General features: G+C 50.2%; 4 protein-coding genes across 4 annotated transcripts; all 4 read right to left on the reverse strand.

Annotated features, from left to right (window-relative positions):
• Positions 1–6,728: 6,728 nt before the first annotated feature.
• LOC131095178 (keratin-associated protein 10-4-like) lies at positions 6,729–9,241 on the reverse strand. The gene is given in 3 exon segments (XM_058042806.1): positions 6,729–8,434; positions 9,145–9,210; positions 9,212–9,241. Coding segments are annotated over 3 exon segments (1,452 nt in total). The 3' UTR covers positions 6,729–7,078.
• Positions 9,242–12,790: 3,549 nt separating this feature from the next.
• On the reverse strand, positions 12,791–13,392 carry LOC131095282 (late cornified envelope-like proline-rich protein 1). Its single transcript, XM_058042954.1, has one exon. The coding sequence runs from the start codon at positions 13,390–13,392 to the stop codon at positions 13,060–13,062; it is 333 nt and encodes a 110-aa protein (XP_057898937.1). The 3' UTR covers positions 12,791–13,059.
• A 2,095-nt stretch (positions 13,393–15,487) lies between these two features.
• Positions 15,488–16,097, reverse strand: LOC131095281 (putative small proline-rich protein 5). Its single transcript, XM_058042953.1, has 2 exons — positions 16,051–16,097; positions 15,488–16,008 (listed from the first exon to the last, which is right to left on the reverse strand). The coding sequence occupies exons 1-2, from the start codon at positions 16,095–16,097 to the stop codon at positions 15,762–15,764; spliced, it is 294 nt and encodes a 97-aa protein (XP_057898936.1). The 3' UTR covers positions 15,488–15,761.
• Positions 16,098–18,522: 2,425 nt separating this feature from the next.
• On the reverse strand, positions 18,523–19,077 carry LOC131095287 (putative small proline-rich protein 5). Its single transcript, XM_058042961.1, has one exon. The coding sequence runs from the start codon at positions 19,075–19,077 to the stop codon at positions 18,787–18,789; it is 291 nt and encodes a 96-aa protein (XP_057898944.1). The 3' UTR covers positions 18,523–18,786.
• Positions 19,078–22,387: the final 3,310 nt, after the last annotated feature.

A 22,387-nucleotide genomic window follows, 5' to 3' on the forward strand; every position in this document is an offset into this window, starting at 1 on the left:
GGATGAATTTGTCCTCATCACAACCTTGTGAGGGAGCTAAAAAATGCGGCCTCGTATCTGCTGGATGGAGATGTTCTGGGACTGACTCAGCAGCAGCTGGTGCTGAATCAGTGCTGGAGCCCAAACCCAGCCCCGGCGTCGTGCCGGTCGTTCCGTGAGGATGGCGTTTGGAGCAAATTGGGGAAAATGTCAGGAAAATTGGGGATGTTTGTTTGTTCCTGGTCACTGGATGTGCACGTGAGGAGGGAGCCAGGAGTGTTTGGGATGTCTGGGGCTCAGTCACCCGCATGTGACTCTGTGAAAATGCGTTGTGGAATGGTTTGGGTTGGAAATGATCTTAAAGATCATCCAATTCCACCCCTCTGCAGGGGACATGGGCAGGGACATGTCCAGGCTGCTCAGAGCTCCATCCCACCCATCCTTGGGCACTTCCAGGTTTGGGAAGTTCTCACTTAATTTATTAATTTTTTATTTTTATTACTATTTTATTAATATTCAATTAAAAGGTTAAAGGGCAGCTCTGCCTGTGCAAGAGGCAACATGAGGGATGGTGGCTCCAAGAATGGATTTGGAACAACCCAAATCAACATTTCCCTCCTGCAGCATCCAGCTGAATTCCAGGAATCCTGGAATCCTGGCCCTGAGCAGGGATGGAGGGCTTTGGACTTGGTGCAGGACCCTCTGAGGGTGCTGGAAATGGAGGGAGCCCAGAATGAACCAAAAGTGAGAAGACTGAGGTGGAAGAGAAGGGCCCAGCACAGAAACTGCTCCTCACTGGGCTGGTGGAGCTGAGTGGGAGGCAGGGACTCAGGAAGAGACTTTGTTGAGGTGAAACTATTTTCTGTGAGGGAAGGGACATCAAGGCAGGGCAGAGCCTTGGGCAGCTGGAGCCTGGCAGGAGCACCAGGCAGGAATTTTGGGAGGAATTTTTTTCACGGTGTGAAATTGCAGCTCTCAGTCGAGGACCACATTATCCTGAGAGCTGCCTAATGAGAGGATGGAGGATCCTGCCTGGCCAGTTCCCTGCTGCTGCCTGACATCCTCAGGGATCCCGGGGCTGCTCAGGAGAGGGGTCAGCCCAGGCGAGCTGGGACCAGCCCCAAGGACAGTGACAAGGACCTTGCTTTGCTCTCCGTGCGGTGCAAGGGGGAACAGATTGAGATTTTAGAGCTGTTTCATCCCTGCAGGAAATGCCAGCAGCTCCTTTCCAGGCTTCCCAGGCATGACAGCAATTCCTGGAGTGAAACAGGGGAGAAGCAAATTGGTAATTGTGACTTCTGCGTGAAGGGCAGGAGAACACGCGCGGCATTTCCTTCCTGGTGGGAGAGACAAACGCACCTGGACAGATCCATTTTTTAATTTACAAGGAATTAATGGGGCAGAAGCAAAGGGATGCACTCCACTTGTGCCTCCTGAGGGAGGTTTTCCATTGGCAGATGTGAGAAGGGAGATGGGCATTTCCCACCCTGGATGGTCATGTCCAGCTCAAGGTTACCAAATAATTTTTGGGGATTGGGGTGTGGATCACAATGTAAACAAGGGACTGAAGCAGTGGGGAAACAGAGTCAGAAAAGGGCATTAAATGCATCCAAAGGATGGCAGTGCAGAATTTTCATGTTTTGGTAGAGCCCCAACTGACCTTTTTGAAGGCAGCAGAGGTTCCTCAGCATTTGTTTTACAAACAAGTGTCTGGTAACTCAGTTTGGCAGAGGCAGAACCTCTATGTCCTGAGTGTCAGACTGTCTGCAGAGACTGGCTGTGGGTCCTGAGGCAGATTTTGGTTGTCTGGGATGTGTTTGTGTCAGATTCTTCCTGAAAACATTCCTGGTTTTTGTGAGTTTATGAATGATTTTCATAGAACCAGAGACCGTTTTGGGTCAGAAGGGACCTTAAAAATCCATTTATTCCACCCCTTGCCATGGGCAGGGACACCTTCCACAATCCAAGGTGGCTCCAAGCCCTGTCCAACCTCGTCTTGGGCACTTCCAGGGATGGCGCAACCAGAAATTGCCTGGAAAACCTGTGCCAGCTCCTCACCACCCTCACAGAGAACAATTTCTTCCCGATATCCAACCTCAATTTTGGACCCCACTCCTCCTTGTCCTGTCACTGCAGTTCCTGATGAAAAGTCCCTCTCCAGCTTCCCTGGAGCTGCTCCATATCCTGTAAAGTGCTGTGAGGTCTCCACACAACCATTTTTTCTCCCATTCTCTTCCTATTTCTCTGCTATTTTATACAGAGAGGGCAAATATCATTCCCAGAGGTGCCAGAAACTCCAGTTTGAATAATTTGCCATCAGGAATACCCTGATTTCATTTGAGTGAATACCTTGGAGACAGGAGAATCCCAACACTGTGAAAAAACACCGGGAAAAGGTGCGGCCAAACCCCCTGGATCCACCAGCGAACAAACAGCTCAACACCAGGAGGTTGCAGGGTCACAAACTACAGATTTTATTGGCTTTTTTTTCCAGAAAGATTGAAATGAAACAGTGATGAAAAGAGTGAAACATCCCACACACCGAGAGGAGAACGAAGATCAGCGCCAGCGCTGGCGGGAGGAACTCGCCGGGCGGCGGCTTCAGGGCACATCACAAGAATGAGGTGAAGGAAGACAGGAGAAGAAGAGGAGTTCTACAGCTTCTAAGCACAGGAGGAGGAGCGTTTGGGGTGTTATCCATATCCAAATCCGTATCCAAGAGGGAACGAACCGCATGGGTTTAGTTGCCACCGCAGCAGCCGCCGCCGCTGCCGCCTCCGCAGCAGCCGCTGTTGTTGTTGCTGGTGATGGTGTAGCAGCAGGGCATGGACATGCAGCAGGACTGCATGGGCATGCAGCAGGGGGAGCAGCAGGGGGTGCAGCAGGGGCTGCAGCACTGCATGGGGCTGCAGCACATGGGCCTCTTGCAGCACTTGGGGCTGCTGTAGCAGCACACGGAGTAGCTACTTCCGCCACCGCAGCATCCGTTGGGCATCTTGGTGATGGGAGTGGAGGCGAAGCTGGAAGGGAAAGAGAGAGTTTGTCTCTGCTTGAATCTCTCAGAGGTTGAGGCAGCTTAAAGCTTTCTTATCCCCAAATCCATCCCAAACTGGGAGGTGCCTGGTGTCCTGAATCCCAGGACAGACCCATGTGCTTCTGGCATTTTGTCCAGCACTGGTTCTGCCAGAGAGAATCCAAAACCAACCCAAAAGGCAGCCCAAAACCAATCTCTGCTCCCCTAAACCAATCTGTGATCCCAAAATCTTCTGCAGCATCCAGTCCCAAACCAGACAGCCCAGAAAACTCTGGAGAAACCCAGAGAAACAGAGAGTCCCAAAGTAAAGACAAGTAGCAAAGTCCAACTTACCCTGCTGAGCAGTGGAGAGAGGAGAGGAGAAGTGGAGATGATCGAATGAAGACCCCTGGGCTGGGGGGAGCCTTTTATACGCTCCAAAGCCTCCTCCCCTGGAAATGAGGCATCCCCTGGCAATTCCGACCCCGTGGATCACCGGGGTACCCCCTCACGTGTCTTCCTCCTCCGGTGTTTAATCTCTGCCTCTTTCTGTTTGCTCACCACCTCAATTGTGCCCCATAATTACTCCTCCAGAGGAAACAACAGATGCAAATTTTCTAATGGATTTGCGTTAATGGCGCCGGAGGGAGGGACAGAGTTCTGAGGTGTTCCCATCCCTTCCCAAGGAATGACCTTGGGACACAGGGACGCTTAACAATGTGCCTAGGGGGAGCCAGGGGCTGAAGCAGTGGGACAACCATGCCTGGAACTTGGAGCTGTCATTGCTCATGTGTCCCCTCTGCCCTTGGCCAGGATCTCTGGGGGCCGGTGGAAATGGTCAGTGGGAATCCTTTTTTTGGGTCAATGGGAATCCTTTTTATTCCTGCCTCTGTGGTCAAAGTTTAGGCTGAAATTTCCCCTTTCTCAGTCATGCTCTTGGGCCTCCCTTCAGGGTGCTAGGTCCTCACAATCCCTGTTTTGCAATTTTTTGTTTTATTATTAAGATTTTTTTCGTTTTCATCCATGGAATGGATGGGTTGAGTCTAAACGAAGATGCTTTCCAAGAACAGTGCATACGTGAGGGTTTTTCCCTGTGTTGGTTCCACACATCCCGTTTTCTGAGATTATTCCAAAGGTTTCTGGGACCGAGGAGACTTGTGGCAATCACGTTTGAGTGTTCACATGAAGAATTGTGGCCACATGCAGAGCAGGGACAGCTCCACATTGGAAGATGTTGATGGTGCCTCCATGTGATGAGAGGGGCCTCCAGTAGAAGATGGGAATTCCAGGATGCTGAGGCAGCACCAATTCATGGCAAAAAGAGGCTGCCATCACATCCAGGAGGCTCTGACTGTGAGGCTGACGTGGTGGCAGGTGATCCCTGGTGACTGGGACAGGATCTGCCTTTCCAGGATGTGAGCACGACCTCTTGTGACGTCGGGTGTCCCCTCTGGAATTGTCCCCAGGGGAGGACATTGTTTTGGTTGCTCAATTACAACCAAGAGTTGCCTGCAGGAAGCAACGTCCTCCTTGTGTAAACCCTCAAACATCTCCCTTGAATCAAGCATTCATAGCATTTTTATCGGGGTTTATTGCTGTCCTCTTGGCCAAGATGATTCTGGTATTGTAGTCATAGAAATATAGAATCATTTGGGTTGGAAGAAACCCCAAAATCATCCAGTCCTGGATGGGCAGGGACAACTTCCACTATCCCAGGTTGCTTCAAGCCCTGTCCAGCCTGGCCTTGGACACATCCAGGAATGGGACACCCATGGAATATCCTGTGCCAGGGCATTGCCACCCTCACAGGGAAGGATTTCTTCCCAATATCCCATCTAAACCTGTCTCTTCTCCAGGCTGAGCCACCCCACCACTGTCAGCATTTAGAGCATTTTCCCTACTGTTCAACACTGTTTAACCTGTGTTTGGATCAGAAATAACATCCTCACAAAGTTCCTTCTATAGGTCACCCCCCATCCTGTGATGTTTTTGGAAACTTCTATGGTGGCTCTGTGAGTTTGAGATTTTTGGGAGATTTTTGGGAATCTGTTCCTGCAGCTTTTCCAGTGTGGGGTAAGACCATTGTTGGATGGAGCTCTGGTCTAACTGCAGGTGTCCCTGTCCATGGCAGGGGTGTTGGAACGAGGTGGTTTTTGACATCCCTTCCAACCAAACCCATCCCATGATTCTGTGATTCAAAGATGGAATAAATATTATGAATATTCATATGATTCCTTAAAGAGAAAGTTCTTTATTGAATGTTCTGATCTGGGATATCCTCCTGCATGATTTACAATACATAAAAACCCTCCTGAAGACCAAAGAATGTTTTCAGAGAGTCAAACACGTAGAGAAGATGATTTGAATGCAGATGTTGCTTGTGAAGGTTGGAGGAAGCAAATCAAGCCAGAGCTCCGGGCATTTTCTCCAGACCTGCAATTCCCAGCTGAGTCCTGCATTTTAATAGCAAAGAAAGTCCCAGCCAGGGAGGGAAGGTATCGTTGACTCATGGGTTTGCTATTTTAGGAATGAGGCTTTTAGCTTGGATGCCAAACCCGGGTTTCATTCCTGGCTCAGAATGCACAGCTGAAATGCTCTGCTCCTGTAAAAATTCAACGATTTCTGGAGGTTTCTAAGCTTTTCTATTTGGAAGATGGTAATGGGAAGAAGATGCTGCCTGATGTCCAGTGAGTAGTGAATTCCTCCTGGTATTCCTGTTGGAATGTCCCTTCCGAGGTCAGGGGCGAGCTCCTGTGCATCTCAGAGCTGTCCACAACTTCCTCCCGAGGGGCAGCTCCCATCTCTGCTCTGGGATCGGGGGCAGGACCTGAGGGAACGGCTGGAGCTGTGTCAGGGAAGGTCTAGGTTGGATATTTCTGGAAAGTTCTTCTCCCAGAGGGTGATGGGGCACTCACCAGGCTCCCCAAGGAATGGGCTTTGCCCCAAGGGTGCCAGAGCTTCAGGAATGTTTGGATAACGCTCTCAGGGACAGGGTGGGATTTTGGGGTGTTTTTGGAGGGGCAGGAGTTGGGCTCCATGATCCTGGTGGATCCTTTCCAGGATGTTGGAGGAGTCTCTGATTTATGGAGTGCTGTGTTTTCTGTCGGTGCAGTTACGGCTCCTCGCTCAGTCCCCACCCTTTGAGTTTTAATTACTTCAGCTTTCTGTTCTGTCGTAAAATCTGAGCTGAGGTGGATGGTCAGTACGGGCAAGAAGGAATCAAGGAATGGTTTGGGATGGAAAGAACTTTAAAGCTCACCACGTTCCTCCCCTTGCCATGAGACACCTCCCACTGTCCCAGGCTGCTCCAAACCCTCCAACCCGGCCTTGGACAATTCCAGGGATCCAGGGGCACCCACAGCTCCTCTGGGCACCCATTCCAGAGGATCAGGAATGCTCTGCTTGCTTCAGACACGACTCAATGTGTGCCAAGAACCTGGACAGCTCTTTGTGTCCCAAATGTGTGTGGACCTTGGCCAAAGGCACAGATGGTGCCGGAATGAGGACAAAATCTTGGGCAAAGTGAAAAAACCTGGGCAAGATGGAAAATTCTGGGCAAATATTCTGGGGAAGGTGGCAAATTCTGGGCAAGATGGAGAATTCTGGGCAAAGTGGAAAATTTTGGGCAAGGTGTCAAGTCCTGGGCAAGGTGGAAAATTCTGGGTAAAGTGACAAATCATGGGCAAGGTGACAAATTAAGGGCAAAGCCATGTAAGAACAACCAAAAGACCAAATGTTGTGTTTTGCTGAATGCCAAGTTTTATTGTCTACAAGTCAAGAGAGGAAATGAGAAGCAGTCACAGTGACACCAAAGGTTTCCCAAACACCAAGAGGAGAACTAACATCCCACTAATATCTAATGCCTTATACAATGGGTGGTAAATTCAGGCCTACTCAAGACAGTCAATAATTAAAGACAGTCGATAATTAAAGACAGTCGATAACTGAAGGACAGAAAGAAGAAGCAGCTTAAGCTTGGAAAGAAGAAGAAAATTGCTATGAATGGTCTCCATCACCATGAGAACCAGGGGCAAATGAGGAGCTTTTCACCTCCCTGTGCCCATTTTCAGAGCCATCTGGGGCAGTTTAGCAGGTCTTCCTGAGGCTGGCACAGCACTGCTGGATGGGGATGCAGGGGGTGCAGCACTTCCTCATGGGGGTGCAGCAAACCACCACGGGCTTCTTCACCACGCAGCAAGGAGAGCAGCAGGGCCGTGGGACACAGCACACGGACTTGTGGCACACCTTGGTGCAGCACACAGACTGGCACGGGTCACAGCAGGACTGGCATGGGTCACAGCAGGACTGGCACGGGTCACAGCAAGGCTTCTGGCAAGGGTCACAACAGGACTGGCATGGGTCACAGCAGGACTGGCATGGGTCACAGCAGGGCTTCTGGCATGGATCACAGCAGGACTGGCACGGGTCACAGCAAGGCTTCTGGCAAGGGTCACAGCAAGACTGGCATGGGTCACAGCAAGGCTTCTGGCATGGATCACAGCAAGACTGGCACGGGTCACAGCAGGGCTTCTGGCATGGGTCACAGCAAGATTGGCACGGGTCACAGCAGGACTGGCATGGGTCACAGCAAGGCTTCTGGCATGGGTCACAGCAGGACTGGCACGGATCACAGCAGACAGTCTTGCATGGCTCACAGCAGGGCTTCTGGCATGGATCACAGCAGGACTGGCACGGGTCACAGCAGGGCTTCTGGCATGGGTCACAGCAAGACTGGCACGGGTCACAGCAAGGCTTCTGGCACGGGTCACAGCAGGACTGACATGGATCACAGCAAGGCTTCTGGCATGGATCACAGCAGGACTGGCACGGGTCACAGCAGACAGTCTTGCATGGCTCACAGCAGGGCTTCTGGCATGGATCACAGCAAGACTGGCACGGGTCACAGCAGGGCTTCTGGCACGGGTCACAGCAAGACTGGCACGGATCACAGCAGGACTTCTGGCAAGGGTCACAGCAAGACTGGCACGGGTCACAGCAAGACTGGCACGGGTCACAGCAAGGCTTCTGGCACGGGTCACAGCAAGACTGGCACGGGTCACAGCAGGACTGGCACGGGTCACAGCAAGGCTTCTGGCACGGGTCACAGCAAGACTGGCACGGGTCACAGCAGGACTGGCACGGGTCACAGCAGGGCTTCTGGCACGGGGAGCAGCACACGGTCTTGCAGGGACTGCAGCACACAGTCTTGCAGGGACTGCAGCACACGGTCTTGCATGGGCTGCAGCACACAGTCTTGCAGGGACTGCAGCACACAGTCTTGCATGGGCTGCAGCACACGGTCTTGCATGGGCTGCAGCACACAGTCTTGCAGGGGGTGCAGCACACGGTCTTGCTCTTCACGACAGAGCAGCATCCGGTGGAACAGCATCCAGTGGAGCACATGGTGTTGGATGAGGAGTGAAGGGTGGCCGGAGCGAGGACCTGGAACACAAAGGACTTTGAGTTTCAACCCATCTTTCCACCCTGCCCAGGCCCTCATCCCACCCCTTTTCCTATTTCTTTGTCATGAGTCGGAAACCCAAGATCCTCACAGGAATCAAACCAACTCTTGCTCTGTCCAAGAGATATTTGAATTCTCCTGGGAGCTGCCTGTTCTGTGCTCCTCCCTGAATTTCCACCCCGAGCAATTCATTTTCCATTGTGCTCTGTCCATCTTTTCTGAGAGGCAACAGATCAACAGTCTTAGAAAATTCTGGATTTCAGGGAGAGCTGTAGCTCATGAAACCCTGTAATGCTAAAACCATGGAATTGTAAAACCCATGGACCCACAAAGCCATGGAACCTTAAACCCATGGAACCATAAATCCATGGAATCACAAACCCATGGAACCTTAAACCCATGGAACCATAAATCCATGGAATCACAAACCCATGGAACCTTAAACCCATGGAACCATAAATCCATGGAGTCACAAAGCCATGGAACCATAAACCCATGGAACAAAAACCCATGGAACCACAAACCCATGGAACCACAAAGCCAAAGAACATTTTGGGTCAGAAGACACCTCTGAAGGTCCATCCATCCCAACGCCCTGCAGAGATCAGACACAACAACCCAGCCTCAATCCACCTCTTGCCCAAAGCCAAAGAACCAAGAGAACCGAGGATCTTTGGTAGGAAGCACTCACCGTTCTTGTTCTTGTTCTTGCTGAGAGCTGAAGCTGTGTGAGGAGCAGAGGCACCTGGAGACCTTTTTATTGAGGTCGGAGTTGTCCTGCCGGACATGAGGTACCCCCCAGCAATCCGTGATTTACGCACTAAGCCTGTACTTATTCACCCAATGGGCCTTCATGTGTTTAGTCTTTGCCTCGTGGCTTTTGACCAACCCCTCAATTTTGGGTTATTATCAATTTGTTGTGTGAATTTTTTACAATTTTTTAATGTCGAGTTAATTCTTGTGGGACGCTTGGAGGCATTGTTTCTGCCCGCTTTGCATATGGTAAGGCTGCTGCGTGGAGATGATTAATTGACATAAAAATCCTAATTAAGATTGAGGTGCAGTGGATTCCAGAGGCGTGCAGAAGCTTCTGGACGTCAGTTGCTCCTTGATATGATTTTTAAAATAGAATTCCAGGAAGTGCAATTCCTTGGTCCCATGCTTTGTGTCTGAATGCAGAAATGGTGGAGCCCAAAGTCCTTCTCTGGGGTCACCAGAAGGGCAAACCCAGAAAGTTCTCAACGTACCATCCCTTGCTGCCTCATCCCATCCGTGCATGGGAAAACATCTGGGAATAGAATCATGGAATATCCCCGGCTGGAAGGGACCCACAGGGACCATCCAGATCAACCTCTGGCCCTGTACAGCCCCAAAACCCCACCCTGTGCCTAAGGTCATTGTCCAAACTCTTCTTGAGATCTCTCAGTCTCAAGGCCTTGCCAATATCAAACATTTTCACTGCAAATTCATAGTAGAAATTCGGAATTGGTTTTGGGTCAAATCGGAGATTGCATTTTTCCAATTCCTCTTTGGCGCATTTAAATAAAAGCAAAATGCAAAATGGCTCTGGAAGTTTTTGCATCCTGTTTATGCTCTGCATGACTTGATCTGCAAAATTCCTATTCAATTCTTTTCAGATTCCAAGATGCCCTGGAGTAATGGAAGAGCCACCCACGGATGCTAATTCTGGAAAAACTCTGTGCTCAGCTCGCAGTCACCCGCTGGCAGCGATTAGCGCTGATGCTAATGATCACGTTGTGATCAGCCATTAATGATGGATGTTAATACCTATTTTGCATAAAAGCTCCGTGTGATGTGTCCTGAGCATCTCGAGGATCTCAAATTAAACCACGACTTTATTAAAAAATGATCTCTCTCCCGTCAAGGGAAATGTTTGGTGTCTGAGGTCACCTCCAGGGGTGGAAAAGGGGGCTGAGCACCGAAGGACGTCCTGCATCCCTGGAGACCCCTCACTCTAGTGAGCTGCATTTGCTCATCCAATTCTGGACCTTGAGGACACTTTGGGCCACCAGAACCTTCCATTTGGCTCCTGGTGTCACAAACCCTCTGTTTCCCCTCAGTTCCACTCTTGATGTTTGGCCACGTCACAATTGGAGGAGCTGCTCCTCCTTCTAGGAATTCACGGGACTGAGCTGCTCCTCCTTCTAGGAATTCACAGGACCATGAAGTCACCACTTCTCCGGGCAAGGCCATCCCAAGGTCAACGTTCCAGTTCCCTCGGAGCTTAATTTGCTATTGGCTTCAGCTGCGTTAATGACCTTGAGCCGGGTGCCGCCCATTATCTCCTAATTAGTGATTGACATTCGCACTGGCCGAGCCCCCACGTGATCTGCAGGAGATTCCAGAGCCTCTAGAGAAATTCCAGCATCAGAAATGTGGGACATCCCGAGCAGGAAGGCGATGGAAGAGAGTTTGGCCAAAACGAGGCCGTTTTATTTTGACTTTGTATGGGTTTGGTGCATGGGTTCATCCAGTGAGCCAAAAAAATCCCATTGTTGCAGTTGGATGTGAACAGCAGAGGAGTTTAAAGCTCTGCAAGGTGCATTCGTAGATCGAACAGCGATTTTACAGAGGAAAATATTCAAATTAAGGCCATAAAAATGTTGCAATCGTATTTTGCTTTGAGTGAAAGGCTCTGAAAGATACCCAGAGGAGCAGAGCTCTGTTTGTTTGGATTGGAGATCCAGGAAAGCAATCCTGAGGCAAATTCCTCCCCATTAATCCCTGGGGGTTTCCTCACAGTTTGTCCAGGTTGTGGAATCCATGTTGTCGTTATTTGAATTTAATTTTTAATTTGTTTAAATTTTTAAATTTGTTTACACCAAAGTGTAAAGAACAGAAATTAATAAGCCTGAAGTTATTTGACGTGTCCTTGGCAGAGCAGAAATGTCCCTTCAGGCCACCTGGAGAAGAGGATTTCTCTTGCCAAACATCTGTGGTTCTTCGAGGCTTTCCCACCCTCACAGGGAACAATTTCTTCATTTTATCCCACCTAAAACTCCTCCCCATCACTCTGAAATAATTCCCTGTGTCCTGTCCTTGCAGTTCCTGAGAAAATGTCCCTCTCCAGCTTCCCTAGAGCCCCTGCAGATCCTGGGAGGGGCTCTGAGATCTCCACAAGCTCAACATTCCCAGCCTGGATCCATGGGGAAAAGGCTCCTTATCAACTTTATGGCCTTTTCTGGATTTGGAAAAGGAAATAAAACATGCCATGGTCAGCAATGGAGGAGGAAATTGGAAGCTGGGGCAGCACAGGGAAGTGAAAGTCTCTCCTTGAAGACCAAACCACAGCTGTGGTGAAACCTCACAAACTCAATTCCCACCTGCAGGGAGGGCAGGAATGAGTAAGAAAATTGCCTTTTTTAGGCTCCTGTGAGGCCGAGACACCTCTTGGCAAGGCCAGGAACCCCCAGGCAAGTGAATCATCCATTGCTCCCTGTCCCGACCTCAACTTTTCCTTTTTAACCCGTTCCTCTCTAATGAGCATTCTCTCCAGAACCTATAAATAACTAATTCCAATTGCTTATTGACCAAGTGGTCATTTAGTGGCTATTGCAGCACCCAGCTCATTCCAGGCTGTTTCCCATGCCAGGGATGGGTGATGAGGGATGAATCACGCTGGGGAAACCTTCACTTATTTTACACTGCAGAAACTGGTTAATTAGGCCTGTTCCATGTTCCAAGCCCTGCAGGATTTGATTTTATTTCGGTTCCAAAAATAGCAGCAGCTCTGAAGGCAGAAACAGGAACACACAGGTCAGGTGGAAACTGAACCCCCAACATCTGCTGAGCCCAGGGCAAGGATTTGTTTCCCCCAGGAATTCACCCCACGTGCTTCTCCCACCCCTGCAGGCGTTTTCTATGGATTTCACGTTTCCTTGGCATTCCTCCAGCTCCAGGGATTGAATCATAATTCCAAACCCACAGGAAAACAGAGATGCCAGCAGACCAGCACAGAATCCCAGACAAAAGAGGTCCCAAGACCACCAAATCCAACCTGTGCATGATCCCCACCTTGTCACCCAGCCCAGGGCACTGAGTGCCACCTCCAGGCCTTCCTTGGACACCTCCAGGGATGGCAGCTCCAAACCTCCCTGGGCAGCCCTTTCCAAGGCCTGACCACCCTTTCCAGGAGGAAATTCCTCCTGATGTCCCACCTGAGCCTCCTTTTCTCCCAGCTGAGCCCACCCAGTTCCCCCAGCCCCTTCCCCAGTTCTGTTCCCTTCTCCTTCATACTCCAAACCCTCAATGCCCCTCTTGCCCACTAATCCAGCACATTTAATGGAGCAGAGACTGAAAACATCCAGGACTGTTCATTTGGCTTGAAACACCATTTTTTATTGTCTTGCTGGAGGACGAAGCAGCAAAGCAAGAAGGGAACCATTCCCAGTGTTGGCAGAGGAAAGATAAACATCTCAGAGCTCCTCAAACTGAGAGGTTTCATCCTAAAACTGCATCATCTCTTGCAGTTTTAGAAGGCTTTTCTTGCAGAGAAGTGGCAAAGCTGCAGAGCCACGAGCACTGGGACAAGCTGGAAGCTGTGGGTGAGGAGTGAGCTGGTGCGTCCTGATGTTGGATCCTGCCCTCAGTACTTGGGGTAGGACGATGGCAGCTTGCAGATGTTCTTGGTGACCTGGGGGCAGACTGGGGGGCAGTAACGCTGCATTGGGGGGCAGCAGGGCTGCACTGGGGGGCAGTAACGCTGCACTGGGGGGCAGTAACGCTGCACAGGGGGGTAGCAGGGCTGCACCGGGGGGCAGCAGGGCGTCACGTAGCTGAACTTCTGCACAGGCTGCCTCTGGATGGTGTAGTGGCAGGAGGGCCCCGAGTGGCAGGAGGAAGAGCGGGACTCATGGCAGGAGGAGCGGGATCCATGGCAGGAGGACTCGTAGTCGTGGCAAGACCCGCGGGAGCACATCGTGATGGAGTTGTGGCAAAGCTGTTTGGAGCAAGGGATCAATGTGGTGAGAGGAGGCTCTGATTCTTTTCGTATATCCCCCCCATTTTCTTTTTAATAATATTTTTTCTTATGTCTCCCATGAACTGTTTCTCTCCTTTTTTCACCTGCCAAATCCAGACCCAACACCCCCTCGATCCTGCTGGGTGTGCTGGGAATGCTCTGGGAATTGGGGTCTGAAATGAGGTCCCTGTGAGGCAATTGGAGCCCCAAGAGTCCACCTGCCAAGCCCCAGCTCCAGCAGAGTTTGTGTCACTCAAGGATCCCCCCCGGGGGTTGCACCTTTCCCGCGATTCCTGGGAATCCTTGTCCTCCATCCACCATTCCCCACCCCTCCTTCCCTCAGCACAAACAGGAGGCACTTCCCTAAATCCCGACTCCCTCAAAACCCATAAAAACCCCTTGTAGAGGTTTTAAGAACAGAAATGGCGAAGTTGATCTTACCTTCTTCAGCTGCAGCGAGAAGATTCTGGAAGCAAAGGCAAGCGACTGCGGAGGACGGGGCTGAGGGACCTTTTATCCTCTCCCGAGGTTATTTGGGGTGTGAGGCACCTCGTCACGATGACACCTTAATTAATTCTGCGCTCAATCCCGCAGATGTTTGCACTTCCCCTGATTTTAGGTGTTCCCTCCTTGACGCACAGGGCCCCGTCCTGCTGGTGATTCCTACAGGAGGGATTTTGGAAGAGCAGCTCTCTCCCATTTCCTGGAGACTGACGGGTGTTAATTAGGGATGAGGGACACCCGGGATTGCATCAGGCACAGAAAGCTCTCAGAAACGCTGACTCCTGGGGTTGGGTCCCCTGTTGGGTGCAGGTGACAGCTCAGGGTTTTAATTCCCCTGTTGTTGAGTGCCAAGAGGAAATGGGATTAGCGCCTGCAATTCCTGGGGATGGCACAACGCCGGAAAATCCAGCGGGATCTCCTTGGCTCCCTGGGCTGGCAAGAAATGAAATGTTCCTGGTTCTTCACGTGTCCCTCAACTTGGCAGATGACTGGGATGATCCCATCGGGTTGTTTCATGTGAATCACAGGTTATTAAAGAGAAAAACACCTGACCCTGAGCTCTGTATGAGGTTTGAGGGTATTAAATTTTCCCGTTCCTTGGTTTCTCTCTCCTTCCGTGATCCCTCAAATTTTTTTCACCTGACCTCACCTAAGGATTCAGAGAAGAAGAGCTGAAGTTTGAGCAAATACTCAATTTTGTCACTCCTGGTGGAAATTTGGGTGCTAAAGCTGGATTTATGGCCCTGTTTGACTCAGAGTTTGAAGTGTAAGAAAATTAAACTCCTCATCCTGGGAAAATGTTGCCCATTAGAGCAATTCACTGACTGGGAAGGGGAGATTTCCCAAACTGGGGGTGTCCCACAGATGTTCCCAAGGGTAAAGGCAGCCGTTTCCTCATGGGGAGTTTTGTGGAGCAAGGGAGGATGGCAGGAATTTCTCAGGGACCTTTGGTGGCTCAGGTGAGGCTCCCTCAGCTGCCACCGAGGTGACAAAGTGGGAGCTTTTTGTGACAGTTCTCCTTTTGCCCACATTGATGCTCTTCAAAATCTTTCTACCTCCTCAAGAGCCTTCCAAAACCACCCCAAAAAACATCTCTGAACCTTTCAAATTCAGGGCCTGCTCAGGAAAATCTCAGAAGAGTTCCCATCATCCTTTGCTCACAGTTCTCTCGCAGGAATTTGGGCCTTCTGTTTTGAGAGTCTCAGGGGCTTTCAGATATTTGAAATTTTATATCCAAGGTCTGAAATAGATCTTGGAGTAAGTTATTGCATATTGAGAAGGAGCAATGTGACCTGCTTATTCCCCTTCAATTTAATTTCCTGGAATCACTGAGGTGGGGAAAGCCCTCTGAGATCATCGAGTCCAATCTTTGACCATCTCCCCCTTTCCTTTACTGACTTCCATCCACTCCCAAGTGAACGTAGGAATTATTTGCCACCAAATATTGGGATACTTGGGAAATACAAAGAAATTTGAATTGAAAATCCCTGAAAAAATTACCAAAAAAATAAAGGAAAACAAGAATAAAAGAATTCAAAGGCAACGAGGGTCTCATGAATCAGATTTATTGTTTCCCACACCCAGATGAGTCTGAATCAGAAGCGCAAGACAGAGAAAGATTACCAACAAATAATTACACCCCAAATAATTAGAAAAGGACATTTCCGGAATAATTAGCAAGAATGACACCATAAATGTTAATTAGGAGAACATTTCATCCCCACATGGCAGAGACCCGGGGGTTTCAGCATGGACGAGCTGAGCCGAGGTCGGGGTGCCCAAGGGAGGAGCCGGCGGCTCTGGCTGCTGGGGCTGGATCCTGTTCAGTACTTGGGGCACGCTGGTGGAAGGTTCCAGATGTTCTTGGTGTACTGGTGGCAGTAGGGCACCTGGGGACAGCAGGGGACGGCAGGGGGGCAGTAGCGCTGCACGGGGGGACAGCAGGGGACAGCGGGGGGACAGTAGCGCTGCACGGGGGGACAGCAGGGCGTCACGTAGGTGCATTTCTGCACCGGCTGCCTCTGGACGTAGCGGCAGGAGGGCTCGGGCTCGTGGCAGGAGGAGCGGGACCTGTGGCAGGAGAACCAGGATCTGAGGCAGGAGGAGCGGGACCCGTGGCAGGAGGACTCGTAGTCGTGGCAGGAGCTGCGGGAGCACATCGTGCTGGAGTTCTGGCAGAGCTGGAGGGAAGAGAGAGATGGTCAGGCTGGGACAGCTGTGCCCTCCTTGGCTCTTCTTTGGGCTGGGATGGGAAATGTCATTTCCCTCTGTTTTGGGATGTACGGGACATGGTGACCCTTCCTTTTGGAGGACACTCCATGATGGTGCAGCTCTGATGGGAATTTCCCTCCCAAGATGCTCCTCTTGACTTTTCAAGGTAGAATTTCCCTCTAAAACTGCCCTGACTTGTCCAAGCTCTGTCTGCCTCCATCACCTGGGTGTGAATTCCTTGCTGGCTCCCAAAGACTCCCAGATCTGCTCCTTCTATTTTTCCTTCTTTTCAGCCATCCCACCCGTGAGCAAACCAAGCACTCCTTGTGCCTGTTCAAACACACAGCCATCAAAACCAAGGGATTGCTAAGACAAAGGCAAAGTCTAAACACAGAACTCTGTGAACTTCTGCTGCTCTAGAGTCGATAAATCAACATAATCCAACTCACCCTTGGCTGGAGAGCAAGAGGAAGAGCTCGTGGAGCTGGTGATGAGTGAAGGATGGACAGGGGATGCCGGACTTTTATATCTCCCAAAAGGTTGTCCTGGGAATTAGACACCTCTTGGCAATGCTGACACAAACCCTCAAATTCATATTTATCTCCTGTGTCTCGTTTTTAGCATTTCCGACCTGACGCAGTCAGGAAAAAAACCCAACGATGACTTTTTCCTCAGCACTTTAATAAGTGAGGAATTTCCCAATCTGCTTAGAAGGGAATTTTGGAGGCAGTTGCATATTCCCGTGGCAAAAATGAACCTATCCCTGGAGTTATTAAGTGATTTGTAGTTGGGCAACTGGGATTGCATCAACTCTGGAGGGTTGACTCCTTCCCCACATGCTGCCCCTGGTTCTCCGTGGCAGAGTCACTTTTTGATTGATAGGTTTTTTTCCCCTGACACAAGGGACTGTAATTAAGAGCCACAACTCCCAGGGACTTCATTAGAGGGAGGTCCTGGTGACTACCTGGGACCCGACGCCTCGACTCCGGAGGTGACGCCAGAACGTCGTCCCCAATCCCAATTTTTTCCGTTCCGTTTGCCAAATGTCAGCTGTTTTTATGTTTGTATCACAATATTTTCCTCCTGGATGGGGGAAGAGGTTCAAATCCTCAGCAGGAAATGTTTGTGTGAGAATTTTGCCTCTTGTCAATCCCTCGTTTCTGTGGGGTCTCATTTAATTTAAGCAGATTTGTACTTTTCATTCTTTCCCGTGTTTCGATCTTTGGCCCCAAGTTTGTCTCAGAGCAGCCCAAGGTTTTAGAACAATACAATGGGTGATTGTTCCTTTCCTGTGACTTTTATCCAGGTGAGAGCCACAGGAACAACTCAGAGGTTCTTAAGGATCCCTCCCCACCCAAAATTATTTCATGATTCTATAAATCTTTGCATTTATTTGTCAGGCCATGGTTCAGAAACCCAACAGCTTTTAGGAAAATCTTTTAGAGCTGAGGAAAATCTGAAGTCTTTTGGAAGCTGCTGTGATGTAGAAATGCTTCATTTGGGTGGATTAAACTCCTTTTCTGGGTAGGCCCTTGAGTCAATTCTTTGTCAGGCAGGAGGAATCCACGGAATCAGGGAATCGTGGAGTGACTTGGGTTGGAAGGGACATTAAAGATCATCTCATTCAACTCCCAGGGTTATTAACTCCAGCTGAGTCTGGCTGCTGAGCTCTTGGGGATGCTGATGCAGCCACAGAGCCTGTTCTGGAACAGGTGGCTCAGCTGGACTAGGAGATAAGGAAAGTCTGAGGTTGTCAAAAGCCCAGAGAGATTTCATACTTATTTTAAGTGCCTGCAATTGTTGCTGCAAACAGTAATTTGGAGCTCAGTGAAAGAAGGAGGGCTAGGAAAAGCCACGAGGTGCTTATTTGCATTTATTGACACCTCAAAATGTTTGTGACTCTGAGTCAGAGGGACGAACGAAGTGTGAGGAGCTGCTGAGGAGGGGACTCAGTTCCCTCCAGTGGAACCCTGGAATGGGCTTGATGGGGAGGGACCTTAAAGGTCTCCAGTGCCACCCCTGCCATGGGACACCTCCCACTGTCCCAGGGTGCTCCAAACCCTGTCCAGCCTGGCCTTGGGAACTTCCAGGCATCCATGGAATCCCCTGTGCCACCCTCCTGTGAGCAATTCCTTTTGGATATAAATGTATAAATACATATTCTGTGGATCAATATGTGAATAAATATGGTGCAGGTGAGCTCCCTGAGCCTTCTGCTGCTCCAGGAATGCCTCTGGAATTCCTGGCTTTTATTATTTTGAAATTTTAGGGACATTTTATGATCAGCTTGAGGAGAAAAGTGGTGACAAAGAAGTCAGAGGTAACAATTATTCTGAAGAAAAAAGGTCAAAGAATAAACAGACCACGAACTTCTTTTACTTTTGGAAATCAATTTTTATTGTTTTGGAGGCTGTCAGAGGGATGAAAAGCAGCAGGAATCATTCCCAGCTTCATGGGAAGCAACCTGAGCTGGGTCTTGCATGCCGAGCAAATTAAACCAAATTAGAGCAAAACCAGGAACCCAATTCTAATCACAGATGAAGAATTCGAGGATCAAATTAAAAATAGGAATAAAGAACCGTTGATTGAAGCTTCAGGCATGGAGAACATCCAAGGCAGGAGCCATCCAGTGTGCCCTCAGTACTTGGGGTAGCACGATGGCAGCTTGCAGATGTTCTTGGTGACCTGGGGGCAGACTGGGGGGCAGTAGCGCTGCATTGGGGGGCAGCAGGGCTGCACTGGGGGGCAGTAACGCTGCACAGGGGGGCAGCAGGGCTGCACCGGGGGGCAGCAGGGCATCACGTAGCTGAACTTCTGCACAGGCTGCCTCTGGATGGTGTAGTGGCACGAGGCCCCCGAGTCGTGGCAGGAGGAGCGGGACTCATGGCAGGAGGTCTCGTGGCTGTGGCAGGAGCCGCGGGAACACATCGTCCTGGAGTTTTGGCAGAGCTGGAGGGGAGAGAGGAACGGTCACAGCCAGCAGGAGCTTATAGATATTTGTTCTGGGATTCCCCATTTTCTTCCTAATTTCCGGTTCTTCAGGGGTGAGAAAGTGGGGGTCAGTGTTGTTGGGAGGTGCTTTAATGCCTCACTAAACCCTCAGAAACTTTTATGGGTGGGACTTGATTTCCAGAGAAAAATTGGTCCAAACATCAATTTCCCGTGAGCAAAATTGGTCCAAACATTAATTTCCCACAAGCAGCTCCAGACCCTCTGGTTCCTCCTGCTTGGAAACCTTCAAGCCCCTTTTCCACAAAACCCTCTGTCTGTATTTTCTGCCCTTTCTGTTATTTTGGTTTGCCTTGAGCCTCTGCTCAAAGCCTTTATTTTAATTGGTTTTAATAATTTGCTCTTGTGGATAACAAGAACTTGGTCTCCAGCAAGATCCAGAAGTGAGGAGGGAGTGTCCCACACTCCAATTCCACCAAAACTCATGGAAAAACTCCAAGTTTCCTTAAAAAAACTCCAGGGGAAGAGAAAATTTGGACTCACCCTTCCAGTAGCAGGGATGGAGCTGTTTTGGAGCAGAGCAGTGAGTGAAGGAAACTGGGATTGGAAACCTTTTATACTTTTCCACGGGTTTATCTGGGACATGAGGCATCCCTAATTACACATCCCAGCCCATTTCTATCCGCTGTGTTCAGCTTCCCGTATTTTCCCTTTGATGCTCTGTGCTTTTAGCATTGTAATTATTAATAGCTCATTAATTCCTTTGCCTCCCTATGAACGAGATTGGAAGGAATTTTCACGGGAAGTGACCAATGGATCTGTTTGTGGACAACGTGGATCAGGCAGTTTGTAATCCCAAATTCCTCAGGGTCACCTGGACCAGGAGCTCCACGTGATCGACCTCCATGTGAAAATATAATTATTGATGTTAATCCCTGAGGATTAGGTTTAGGGCAGGAATTCTGCAGGGGAATTGCACAATGGGGCCGGATATCTCAATGAGAGGTTTGTGTTAGCCCAAATCTGTCCTTCAGTGATCATTCCAACCTGCCTGCCCCGTGTGGACCAGCAAAGATTTCTCCTCCACGTGTCCACCAAAGCCACAGGCGCTGCCACCAAACCAGAGTGGGTTCCTGTCCACGGGGTCACAGGTTCTGCCACCAATCCTGCCCTAGGGAGGGTTCCTGTCCATGGTCCACAGGTTCTGCCACCAAACCTGCCCCAGATGGGGTTCCTGTCCATGGTCCACAGGTTCTGCCACCAAACCTGCCCCAGAATGTGTTCCTGTCCATCGCCCACAGGTTCTGCCACCCTTGTGGATCCCCATCCATCAAAACCTGGTGAGCAAACCCAGCCTGGGGCCTCTGGTGCTGTTTCAGTCTGGTTTTGCACCCCAAGGTGGTGTTGGGGGCAGTGGTATCAAATGCCAGGACAGGATAGTTTGGGGTGGACAGAATCCCAGATTTCCGGAATCTCTGATGTTGGAAAAGATCTCCAAGACCACTGACCCCAGCCTTTGACCAACCCACACCTGGTCAAGCACTGAGAGCACTCAGTGCCAGGTCCAGGTGTTCCTTGGACACCTCCAGGATGCCCCAAACCCTCCCAGGGGTTGGTTATTTAAAATAACCGGGTTTTGGTTATTTTCTCTTCTGATTTTACCCAGAATTTTTTATTTCAGCCGTGACAGAGTGATGCTGTTGCTGCCCTGCTTCCAGAACTTCTGGAATGATCTCAGGGATGATGAGACAGGGATGGAGACACAAACACAACAACGTGATGTAGGAGACACTTCAGAACATGGATTTTCCCGTGAATCACAGGTGAACTTTGGTCTCCTGTGCCTGGGTACAAGTCATGCCCATCCGACCCATCAATTACATCTTCTTGTCCCATAAAAGGCAGGAATGTGTCAACACTGGGATGGCACCAGGGATTAGGAGTGAGGCACGAGGGATTTGGGGTGATGCTCTGCTGACTCACCGGGATCCCTCAGACTGGAGCACTCACAGCTGAGTTGTGTTCCCCTGGTGCACAGAACCAACCCATGACTCCTCCTTGAGAGGTTTGGGTCGGGCTGTGGTCAGGAAGCACTTCTGGGGTTTTTGGGCACGTGTGGGAGGAGATTTGCTGTCACTTGGGAGAGGTGAGGAGGGAAAAATGGAAAAAAAAGAGTGACATATGTAAGTCTCAGGAAGTGGGGCAGGAAACAGAAATGACTGAGGTCATGAGAGGGCAAAGGCCCCATTCTCCAGGGGTGGCTCACTGTGGAAGCTTCCAGGTCCATGAGGTGTGGCATGAGCTCCAGGAGGTATGGGATGAGCAACTGGAGCTCCGGGAAGTGTGGGATGAGCTCCAGGAAGTGTGGGATGAGCTCCATGAGGTCTGGGATGAGTTCCATGAGATCTGGGATGAGTTCCAGATGTGGGATAAGCTCTAGGAGGTGTGGGATGAGCTCCATGAGGTTTGGGATGAGTGCTGCCACTCCCTGTGTTTGACTGAGTGGGTTTCACTAACGCTCTGGAGCATTTACAGAGAATTTTCCATGTTTGCACACCTGACTTGGCTCTGCCTGGACCCACCTATGCTTGCTGTGAACACAGCAAGGTGGAGTGCACTGTTTTATTCCTGTTTTTTCCCTATAAAAATATTTTATATTATTTTATCCCTGGGGAATTTCTCTGCAGGGGTTCAGCACCTTGGCTGCTGTGGGAGGCGAAGGTGGGGACAATCTCCTGCTGGATTCCTGCAGCTTTTCCTGCTTCCCTCTGCAGATGTGTGTGCAGGTAACACCACTCCAGCTCTCCAGGGAGAGATTCCCTGTCTCTGCTCCTCAATCCCTTCCCAAAAATCTTTCCTTCCATGGAGTGGCACAGCCTGGATGGCTCCGGCTCAGCCGGGAGCGGAGGTGAAACCTTGGATTGCTTGGAAAGGATTCAGGGAGATTTTATGTGCCCTTCCCACAAAGGCAGACCCAAACCCAGCCTGGAGCCACTCGTCTGGCTGGGTTGGCACAGACTGGGTGAGGGGGGATAGGGATTGGCAGCCCTGGATGTCCCCAAGCCAGGCTGGAGCCTGTTCCCAACCCCGACGTTCATTCCCTGCCCGTGCAATCACCGACCTCACACCTGGCATTGAGGCTCCTCGTTATTTTAATTAAGAGCAGTAATAAAACCGGTGCTAATAGCACCTTTCTGATTCCTTTCAAAGGTTCATCATGAGCCCTTGGCTAATTAAATGTCTTGTGCATCACACACAGTGCTGCTCTCATCCCACAGAGCCCCAAACC

The sequence above is a fragment of the Melospiza georgiana genome, chromosome 33 (genome assembly GCF_028018845.1).
Source record: "Melospiza georgiana isolate bMelGeo1 chromosome 33, bMelGeo1.pri, whole genome shotgun sequence".
Lineage (NCBI taxonomy): Eukaryota > Metazoa > Chordata > Aves > Passeriformes > Passerellidae > Melospiza > Melospiza georgiana.